Genomic DNA, 12004 nt, shown 5'->3' on the forward strand with positions numbered 1-12004 from the left:
ATGCAGGATCTCCTTCCACTACCTCCTCCTCCTCCACAAATTATGTATGCAGGATCTCCTTCCACTACCTCCTCCTCCACAGAATTATGTATGGAGGATCTCCTTCCACTAGTTCCTCCTCCACAGAATTATGTATGGAGGATATCCTTCCACTACCTCCTCCTCCACAGAATTATGTATGCAGGATCTCCTTCCACTACCTCCTCCTCCACAGAATTATGTATGCAGGATCTCCTTCCACAACCTCCTCCTCCACAGAATTATGTGTGCACTTTCCATTAGACTTCACTTCTGTGCATTCATGAAAACCATTTGCAAAAGCAATCAGGGGTGATTACATACTTACCATTAGCCTTAAGTTGTGTAATTTCTTCTTCAATATTTTTATCTGAGAATGGAAAAGAATTCATATAAGTGAATGCTCCTTGAAAGAAATGTATATAGAACGGCAATTTTATGCATTTCTTACTGCCACATCCAGTATTTGAAACTAAAAGACAAAACCCCTAGTGTTGGACTTTTAAGGCACGTACAAGATAAACAAGTATTTTGAATACAAAAATTATTTATTTTATTAAATATGTAGTATAAAACATGTAGCATAGGGAATGCATTTACAACATTGTCACCAGTGTACATACAGTAGTATACAGTACTCTTGCACCCAACGCGTTTCGGAGTACACGTATCTCCTTCCTCAGGGGTGAGTATTTAGCAAAAGAGATTTGTATTTGGGCGAGTTACTGAATTAGCATTCCGTAGTATTGTAATTAAAAACAACAGGAATTAAGACAGGTGTAACAAAACGAAAAATACTAAGCCGCACTAAATCATATAGATATCAAATTGTGCAACAATTGAAAAATCGTGAACAGTTAGTATCCTCTACACATAAATTAGTGTACACTTGTGTCATAAATAACAAGATACATATATAAATTATAAATGCAAATCACTCATTTCTTGCGGTATAAAGTCACATAACATATGCCTATAATAATATAGGCACTAAAAAAACTCTACACAAAACACACACCCAGTGTATGAACAATAAGTCCGAGTATATAAATCACAGCAGACTACTTTTTTTATAGAAAACTGTGAACAAAAGTCCTCCACAAATAAACCATAAAGAATCAAAAAATGCCCCCAGGAGGCCGGAAGTGGTCCTATGGGCACGCTATATCGATGACGTCCTCCTCCTATGGGATGGAGCTGAAACTGAATTAAATATATTCATGGCCACCCTCAATATGAACGATAGGGGCATCAAGTTTAATTTTGAGGCCAGCCAGGAAGAAATCTGCTTCCTGGATTTGAAAATTAGGATAGATGATAACCGCTTTGTAACATCTACTTTCTTTAAAACAACGGACCGCAATCCCTACATCCCTTTGGACAGTTGTCATTATGAACCCTGGTTGAGAGCTGTACCTCAGGGGCAGTTTACGCGCCTAAGACGCAATTGCACCGAAATCAGCACTTTTGAGGATCAAGCAACCCTCCTTTCAAATAGGTTTCTAGAAAAGGTATACACTAATGATTTCTTATTGAAAGCATTTCAAACGGTTCGAGAGAAAGAGAGGGCGATTCTGCTAGATGACAGGAGACCTGTGGACGTGGAGGCACAGAATAGGATCCCATTTATTACTACTTTTTCAGCACAGCACCGCAGTATTAAACAACTAATACAGAGGCACTGGCATTTGCTAACAAGCGACCCAGTCCTTGGTGCGATTTTACCAACTAAATCACAGGGGGTGTTTAAGGGGGCATCCTCTTTGGGTAGCCGTGTGGCACCAAGTGTGCACGACCCCCCAGAGGTCAACAGATCCTTTTTTCATGATATGAAGGGATACTGTAAATGTAGAAATTGCCAGATCTGCACTTTAAATAGCTGTAGGGACAGGAGGATCAATAATTTTACATCTACAAGTACACTAAGATTGTATGACATTGAATCATTCATTACTTGTTCATCTGAAGGAGTAGTGTATTTGATACAGTGCCCTTGCGGCCTCCAATATGTAGGGAGGACCAAAAGGGCACTAAAAACTAGACTCAATGAACACATTGGTAACATTAGGAGGGGTTTCGACAAACACCCGGTGTCACGCCATTTTGATCAAGTACATAACAGGGACCCCTCCAATACGTTATATGTGGGCATTGATAAGTACAGACCCCATAGGAGGGGCGGGTCACTCGTTAGGGAGATCTCCAGACAAGAAATGGCCTGGATATATAGGTTGAGGACCTATGTTCCGTTCGGCCTGAATGTTGACACAGATGTGAACGCCTTCATTAATAATTCATGAAGGCACACACATCCTGTCTGCATTGTTTGAGCACCTTACGAGCCACTTGGGACTTCCCTGTATGTAAGGCTTTTGAATCTGGTTGCAACCAATGTCCCTTAGAATTTAATCTTTGTGTACGATGTTGAGCATTATTTCTCCATTTGTCTCTTTTCTAATACAAAAGAATGGTGAATATAGTTTCATATCATTATATATATTTTCAGAAAAGTGGTATTAGGTGTTTAACCACTTGTCGACCGCCGCACGACGATGTACGTCCTATTTTTGAAGAGGGATATCTCGGTAACGGCAGCAGCTGCTGCCACAACCGAGATATCCATCTCTTCAGGCGGCGGTCGGCTGTACGATAACGGTGGTCTCCGCGGCGGATTCGCCGCGAGATCACCGCTATCGACGGCGGGAGAGGTGCCACCCCCCCTCCCGCCGCTTCCGCCGCTCACCGCTTCCGCCGCTCACCGGAGCCGTCGGTAGCGGCGGAGGCGATCGGGTCCTTTCATCTGCTGGGCATAGAGACGAGTGAGGCTAAGATGGCCCCCACTCGTCTCTATACCATAGGAGGGCGGAAGCGATGTCAAAACGTCACTTCCGCCCATACCTCTTTACCTCTTAAAGGTATATTTTTTTTAAATGTCAGATTTTCTTCTTCTTTTTTTTTGCATTTTAGCTGAAATATGAGATCTGAGGACTTTTTGACCCCAGATCTCATATTTAAGAGGACCTGTCATGCTTTTTTCTATTACAAGGGATGTTTACATTCCTTGTAATAGGAATAAAAGTGATCCATTTTTTTTTTTAAAACAGTGTAAAAATAAATAGAAGCGAGCGCATACATGAGTAGCGCCCGCATATGAAAACGGTGGTCAAACCACACATGTGAGGTATCGCCGCGATCGGTAGAGCGAGAGCAATAATTCTAGCCCTCCTCTGTAACACAAAAAATGCAACCTGTAGAATTTTTTAAATGTCGCTTATGGAGATTTTTGAGGCTAAAAGTTTGACGCCATTCCACGAGTGGGCGCAATTTTGAAGCGTGACATGTTGGGTATCAATTTACTCTGCGTACCATTATCTTTCACAGTATAAAAAAAAAATTGGCTAATTTTACTGTTATCTTATTTTTTTATTCAAAAAATTAATTTTTTCCAAAAAAAGTGCGCTTGTAAGACCGCTGCACAAATACGGTGTGAAAAAAAGTATTTCAATGACCGCCATTTTATTCTCTAGGGTGTTAAAAAAAAAACAATATAAAATGTTTGGGGGTTCTAAGTAATTTTCTAGCAAAAAAAACTGTTTTAAACATGTAAACACCAAGTCTGAAAAAGAGGCCTGGTCCTTAAAGAGGGATTCCACCTAAAAAAAAAATATTAAAAGCCAGCAGCTATAAATACTACAGCAGCTGACTTTTAATAAATGGACACTCACCTGTCCCGGGTTCCAGCGATGCCGGCAGCCGAGGCCGATCGATCGCTCGGCCCTCGGCTGCTGCCGCCACCATTCTAGGTGAGGGAATCAGGAAGTAAAGCGAATCGGCTTCATTTCCCGGTTCCCTACTGCGCATGCGCGACTTGCGCCGCGCAATAGGAAATCTCCGCGCTGTCACTGGGACCCGTGTGTGTCCCAGCAGACAGCGCGGCAGGACAGGAAATGGCGTAGACTCCCACGGGAGTGTATGCCCGGAATTGTGGGTGAAAATACCTGTCTTTGACAGGTATCTCCACCCCCCTCCCCCCTGAAAGGTGTCAATTGTGACACCGGAGGGGGGGAGGGATCCGATCAGCGGAGGTTCCACTTTAGGGTGGAATCCCGCTTTAAGTGGTTAAAATGCATTTTTATTATTGCATTTATTATATGATATTGTAAGCTCTTCTCACTAGGCTTACACTCTGGGCCGGTGGCTTTACACGTTATATATGGGAGGGATAATATAAAGATTTTTTCCTGGTGAAGGATAGAATAATTTTGACATGTTTTAATACTCAGGGTTTCAATGTGACAGTAGTGTGGCACTGGACCCGTTTCCATTGTATGCGGGTGCGGGTCGAGCCCCTGTTTAGTATTTTATATAATTTTTGGTTCTTATTTAGTTCTATTTTCATTTTTTATACATTTTTTATATTTATTTCAAAGGGATTTTTCAATTTTTATATTGAAAAATGTACTTTGGTTTTTTTCCTCTTCCCCCCCCCCCCTCCCCCCTCCCTATTTTCTGGACGGGGCTATATTTTGTTCTTACGGCCCTGGGGAGGTTTGGGCTGGTTCTGGGCCCGTTCGCGTCGGACATTTGGTGCGGTGTAGGTGGGGGTTGACCTGCCGCCGCTGGGCTGGCGATGCGGATGTCGCCTATTTGTGACAATGGGCCGCTCCGCAATGCGTGTGATAGGGCGCTCTTGTGGAGACCGGACCTGTAGGGTAGCGGAACGAGCATCCATAGGGTTAAACGCCACACGTTTTAGGAGGAGGAGATTGGGTATCGGATGGGATCGTTCGGAAGCTATTTGCTAACGAAAATGAGGCTTGGCTAATCCGGATACAGCCATATACCGGATGTGATGAACCGGAAGCTATCTGAGCCCGAGAGCGAGGCTTGGCTGCACCGGATGTGGCCGCAAACCGGAAGTTGAGGACCGGAAGTGGGGCGGGGAAGGTCCTAATGTATTGGTTTTCATTCTCTTCCTGTGTTAAGGTCGATTTGGGAACGTTTTATTACAGGTAGGGAGTTTTATTCCGAAATTTAGCGGAATATATATTGTGAGTGGTCTCTGCATCAGGTCATCCACCCAATAGCAGCTGTTTCTGGTACTAAGAACATCGGCTATTGGCCATTTTTTCAGGGGGGTTGAAATGTAACCTGGCTTTAGCAAGTCCCCGATTGGCCCACCAATTTTATTGGTGAGATCAAGGCTGGTGGGAGGTCCCGACAAATCAGATTTGGACATAGGAATGAGGCTTGGTTTTGGCGGGAATAGCCGGGTGCTCAGAGTGAGGCCTGGAGGGCTAGAGACAATATAAATGGAGGTGACGCAGCGTGCCGCTCGTGCACCTGGATGACGCAATTTTGTTGCGAAACGCGTAGGGCTGAGTGATACGCTAAACGTCACCTCGTGTTTGTAATAGTTCCAGGAGAACGGGTCTGTGCGTCCGGCTAGCGCAACGGACTTAAGGTTTTCTGATCTTTTATACACTGCTTTGATGTCTCCACCCCGAGTCCTTTTGGATCTATAAGAAAGACCCCTGGGAGTGTTTACTTTACAACCCTTGTTTGGAGTGGCGATGCAGGGAGAACACTAAGGACCCTGCCAGGCTGGAAGACGTGTTCATATCTAAAGGCCTTTTGTGACCCTCTGTAGTGGGGGGTCATGCCTTTCTGGTAAGCGGCAAATTTAATTGTGTTTCGGTGGTGGCTCAAGCACTATTGCAATGGACCCAGCAATGGATCTTTTTTGATTCTTTATGGTTTATTTGTGGAGGACTTTTGTTCACAGTTTTCTATAAAAAAAGTAGTCTGCTGTGATTTATATACTCAGACTTATTGTTCATACACTGGGTGTGTGTTTTGTGTAGAGTTTTTTTAGTGCCTATATTATTATAGGCATATGTTATGTGACTTTATACCGCAAGGAATGAGTGATTTGCATTTATAATTTATAATTTATATATGTATCTTGTTATTTATGACACAAGTGTACACTAATTTATGTGTAGAGGATACTAACTGTTCACGATTTTTCAATTGTTGCACAATTTGATGGCTATATGATTTAGCGATCCATCCAGGCACAAAAGCAGTTCCCTACTACCCATTACCCACTACTCTCTTATTCTACTTAATTATATATGTGGGGACTCATCCTACTGCCCCTCTATCACAAAGAATTATGTCTTTGGGGTCTCCTTCCACTACCTACTTCTCCGCACAATTATGTATGCAGGATCTCCTTCCACTTCTACCACCAGACCTGCATGCTTTGGCCAATCACAGCGTGCTCTGCTGTGAGAGCCATGATTGGCCAAAGGCATAGTGCCTTTGTCCAATCATGGCTCGGGGGCTAAGTCCACTCCCCACACTATTTAAGGCTTCTTACATTTCTAAAGCAAAAAATGTCATTTAAAACTGGTCGTGGCTGTAATGTATTGTCAAATATTGTTGCAATATACATACAAATCATTGAAAAAAAAATGCTGTGAGTCCCCCCCCCCCAGTCCATTACCAGACCATGTGGGTCTGGTATGGATATTAAGGGGAACCCAGCACCAAAATTAATAAAAAAAATGGCATGGGAGTCCCCTCCAAAATCCATACCAAGCACTTCAGGTCTGGTATGGATATTAAGGGGAACCCTATGCCAAAATGATTAAAAAATGGCATGTGGGTCCCCCTAAAATCCATACCAGGCCCTTCAGGTCTGGTATGGATATTAAGGGGATCCCTGCGCCAAAATTAAAACAAAAATGGCATGGGGGTCCCTCCCAAAATCCATACCAGGCCCTTCAGGTCTGGTATGGATATTAAGGGGATCCCTGCGCCAAAATTAAAACAAAAATGGCATGGGGGTCCCTCCCAAAATTCATACCAGGCCCTTCAGGTCTGGTATGGATTTTAAGGACAACCCTGTGCCAAAATGTAAACAAACAAAAAAAAAAGTCGTGGGGGTCTCTCCCAAATCCATACCAGACCTTTATCCAAGCACGCAACCTGGCAGGCCACATGCCCTCAACATGGGGAGGGTACTTTGGGCCTCCCCCAAAACACCTTGTCTCCATGTTGATAGGGACAAGGGCCTCTTCCCCACAACTCTTGCCTGGTGGTTGTGGGGGTCTGCGGGTGGGGGGGTTTATCGGAATCTGGAAGCCCCCTTTAACAAGGGGGCCCTCAGATCCGGCCCCCCACGTTAATGGGTATGGGGTTAAACAAAAGTGTCAAAAAAGTAAAAATGACAGCAGACAGTTTTTGACAATTCCATTATTAAAAAAATAAAATAGTGTTCTGCAATGTTCATCAATCTTCAATCACAGCGCCGACGATCCAGAGAAAAAAAAACAGAAAAACTGAAACACTCCACCTGAATGGGAGGTGTCCCCAATGACTGCAGCCTTTTCCCAATGACAGCTGTGATATAGATGAGGGCGGGGCCCCCCGGTGACATAAATGGGTGACCCCGCCCTACTATGACATCACATGATGTCAGATGGGACAGGGTCATCCGGTTATGTCACCGGATGGCCCCCCCCTTCCTATATAACAGCTGCCAAAGCAAAAAAATGGACCGTCTGCACCATGATTGAAGATGAATGGACATCGTGGGACTTTTTTTTTTTTTTTTTTTATAAAGGACTTGTCAAAAACTGCCACCTGAGCTTTTTACTTTTTTGCCTTTTTTTGGCGAATGAGTAGGAGTACAATGTACCCCCATACCCATTCACATGGGGGGCGGAATCTGGGGCCCCTTGTTAAAGAGGGCTTCCAGATTCCATTAAGCCCCTTGCCTGCAGACCCCCACAACCACTGGGCTAGGGTTGTGGGGGGGATCCCAAAATACCCTCCCCATGTTGAGGGCATGTGGCTGGGTATGGTTCAGGAGAGGGGGTGCTCTCGCACCACCCCTCCCGTTTTCCTGAGGCCTGCCAGGTTGCATGCTTGGATAAGGCTCTGGTATGGATTTTAAGAGGACCCAAATCCATTTTTTTTATTTTGGCGCAGGGTTCATCTTAAAATCCATACCAGACTTGAAGGGCCTTGTAATGTATGAGGGGGAAACCCACACCTTTTTTTTCAATATCCATCTATATTGTCAAGATCCGACAATTCATTACAGCCGCAAGCAGTTTTAAATGACATTTTTTCCTTTAGAAATATCTTTTTGCTGCAGTACTGTTAAGAACATGGGAAAGATGCACTACTTTACAGGCAGACTAAGAGGACCCCCCCCCCCCCCGGCATTATATTTAAAGGAATATTTTATTTTTATTGTTTCACTTTAAGCATTATTTAAAATCACTGCTCTCGAAAAAACGTCTGCTTTAAAAAAAAAATAATTCCATTGATACATGTCCCCTGGGGCAGGACCCGGGTTCCCAAACACTTTTTATGGCAAAAAACTTGCACATAAGCGTTTAAAATAAGCACTTTTGATTTTTCATGTTAGTGTCCCATAGACTTTAACGGTGTTCGCAGAAATTTTTTGTCTGTTTGTATGTTCTGCTGCAAACTGAACAGGGGGGTGTTCAACTCATCCATAATTACTACGCTTCTCCTCCACAGAATTATGTATGCAGGGCCTCCTTCCACTACCTCCTCCTCCACAGAATTATGTATGCAGGATCTCCTTCCACCACCACCTCCTCCACAGAATTATGCATGAGGATCTCCTTCAACTACCTCCTCCTCCACAGAATTATGTATGCAGGATCTCCTTCCACTACCTCATCCTCCACATAATTATGTATGGAGGATCTCCTTCCACTACCTCCTCCTCCACAGAATTATGTATGCAGGATCTCCTTCCACTACCTCCTCCTCCACAGAATTATGTATGAGGATCTCCTTCCACTACCTCCTCCTCCACAGAATTATGTATGGAGGATCTCCTTCCACTACCTCCTCCTCCACAGAATTATGTATGAGGATCTCATCCACTACCTCCTCCTCCACAGAATTATGTATGGAGGATCTCCTTCCACTACCTCCTCCTCCACAGAATTATGTATGAGGATCTCCTTCCACTACCTCCTCCTCCACAGAATTATGTATGGAGGATCTCCATCCACTACCTCCTCCTCCACAGAATTATGTATGGAGGATTTCCTTCCACTACCTCCTCCTCCACAGAATTATGTATGCAGGATCTCCTTCCACTACCTCCTCCTCCACAGAATTATGTATGCAGGATCTCCTTCCTCTACCTCCTCCTCCACAGAATTATGTATGAGGATCTCCTTCCACTACCTCCTCCTCCACAGAATTATGTATGGAGGATCTCCTTCCTCTACCTCCTCCTCCACAGAATTATGTATGCAGGATCTCCTTCCTCTACCTCCTCCTCCACAGAATTATGTATGCAGGATCTCCTTCCACTACCTCCTCCTCCACAGAATTATGTATGCAGGATCTCCTTCCACTACCTCCTCCTCCACAGAATTATGTATGGAGGATCTCCTTCCACTACCTCCTCCTCCACAGAATTATGTATGAGGAATGGATCTCCTTCCACTACCTCCTCCTCCACAGAATTATGTATGCAGGATATCCTTCCACTACCTCCTCATGAAACCATTTGCAAAAGCAATCAGGGGTGATTACATACTTACAATTAGCCTTAAGTTGTGTAATTTCTTCTTCAATATTTTTATCTGAGAATGGAAAAGAATTCATATAAGTGAATGCTCCTTGATGCTTGAAAGAAATGTATATAGAACGGCAATTTTATGCATTTCTTACTGCCACATCCAGTATTTGCAACTAAAAGACAAAACCCCTAGTGTTGGACTTTTAAGGCACGTACAAGATAAACAAGTATTTTGAATACAAAAATTATTTATTTTATTAAATATGTAGTATAAAATATGTAGCATAGGGAATGCACTTACAACATTGTCACCAGGGTACATACAGTAGTATACAGTACTTTTGCACCTAACACGTTTCGGAGTACACGTATCTCCTTCCTCAGGGGTGAGTATTTAGCAAAAGAGATTTTTATTTGGGCGAGTTACTGAATTAGCATTCCGTAGTATTGTAATTAAAAACAACAGGAATTAAGACAGGTGTGCCAGCAAATTTCTGAGCTCCAAAACTCTTAGTATAATTGTTTTATAGGATATTTTACATCCATGCCAGATAAAAAAAAAAAAAAAAAAAAAGAATATTTGAAAGAATAATAGTAGTAAAAGGCCCAAAACTCTTAGCCCCCCAGCGTAAGCAGAGTGTAACCTGAAGATGCACTGGGGCCAAATGGCGAGTCCTGAAAATGGTAGTCAAAGAATCAACAAATAGAAAATGATTATGGTATATAATAGCTGATCTTGGCTTTTTAACAGGGAGCTTGCAAAATCCTGACAGCCTGTCTCGGCATTCAGTAGCCGAGTGCTTGAAAACTCACAAGAACACATATTTCCATGATTGGGAGGCACAGCTGTGTTATATAGAAAGGTATAGTATATAATGGCTGTATGCTAACTGTAAATGGAAATATGACATGATTGTGTAAACTTTCATATCTTCAAGGGCGGAAATCCATCAATGCACAAAAGCAGTTCACTACTCCTCCTCCACAGAATTATGTATGGAGGATCTCCTTCCACTACCTCCTCCTCCACAGAATTATGTATGGAGGATCTCCTTCCACTACCTCCTCCTCCACAGAATTATGTATGGAGGATCTCCTTCCACTACCTCCTCCTCCACAGAATTATGTATGGAGGATCTCCTTCCTCCACCTCCTCCTCCACAGAATTATGTATGGAGGATCTCCTTCCACCACCTCCTCCTCCACAGAATTATGTATGCAGGATCTCCTTCCACTACCTCCTCCTCCACAGAATTATGTATGGAGGATCTCCTTCCACTACTTCCTCCACAGAATTATGTATGGAGGATCTCCTTCCACTACCTCCTCCTCCACAGAATTATGTATGGAGGATCTCCTTCCACTACCTCCTCCTCCACAGAATTATGTATGCAGGATCTCCTTCCACTACCTCCTCCTCCACAGAATTATGTCTTCTGCTTTTTCCACAGACATTTTACTGCTGACAATATGGAAGTAGCTGCTGAATCCTCTCAAAAGTAAACCTCGGTTCATAAACACTCACCATTCTTCAGCTGTAATATTTCCTTTTGCGCACTTTTATCTAAAAGAAAAGAGAAATGGAACCCTCAGCCATTGGAGAGATCAGATGAGCAAATGCAGTTACAGAAATATCTAAACCCATTTGTCAACACATCTTCACTGTGGGCATCGCAGGACCTCATTCACTTACAATAATTCATCATATCATTTTTAAAGTGGACCTCTCATCATTCACAGGGTTTCATGGTGGGTGTAAAATGTTTAGTAATGTGTCCTTGTAATTTTTATAGGTATTTATTACTTCAAATGTTGTGTACACACGGTCGGACTTTCCGGCAGAAAAGGTCAGACGGAAATTATTTCATCAGATATTGCGATCCTGTGTGGGCTTCATCTGACTTTTTCTTTCGAAAATTCTGACAGACCTAGAAATAGAACATGTTTTAAATCTTTCCGATGGAATCAATTTCTATCGGAAAAAACATTGGTCTGTATGCTGTTCCGACGGACCAAAAATGACGCAAGGGCAGCTATTGGCGACTGGCTATTGAACTTCCTTTTTCTAGTCCAGTCGTACGTGTTGTACGTCACTGCGTTCTAAACAATCGGACTTTGGTGTGATCGTGTGTAGGCAAGTCCGTTTCAGCAGAACTACGCCGGAAAAACAATCAGAGTTTACTCTGATGGGAAAACCGGTCGTGTGTATGCGGCGTAAAAGATATCACAGCATTCCCCCTGACAATGACTTCATCTGCCTTTCTCTACAGTGGGATGGTGCCAAGTACAGATGGCCAATAACCAGTGAATAATGGGCTTGAACATCCCAAATTTTGAAAAAAATGCTCCCCACATAAAATACAAATCTAAAAAACACCAAAAGAAATCTAAAACCCCAAA

At 43.1% G+C, this 12004-nt stretch overlaps 1 protein-coding gene across 1 annotated transcript in view; it reads right to left on the reverse strand.

Annotated features, from left to right (window-relative positions):
* LOC143962471 (uncharacterized) overlaps positions 1 to 12004 on the reverse strand; it is a 48886-nt gene that overhangs the window by 19239 nt on the left and 17643 nt on the right. The window contains exons 4-6 of the mRNA XM_077471745.1: positions 11130 to 11168; positions 9627 to 9668; positions 347 to 388 (exon numbers count right to left, since the gene is read on the reverse strand). Of these exons, the coding sequence (XP_077327871.1) occupies positions 347 to 388; positions 9627 to 9668; positions 11130 to 11168 (123 nt within the window). The remainder of the gene's footprint in view (positions 1 to 346; positions 389 to 9626; positions 9669 to 11129; positions 11169 to 12004) is intronic.

Source organism: Lithobates pipiens, unplaced genomic scaffold (genome assembly GCF_037356315.1).
Source record: "Lithobates pipiens isolate NorthernLeopardFrog02 unplaced genomic scaffold, aLitPip1_a1.2 Scaffold_8, whole genome shotgun sequence".
NCBI classification, from domain to species: Eukaryota; Metazoa; Chordata; class Amphibia; order Anura; family Ranidae; genus Lithobates; species Lithobates pipiens.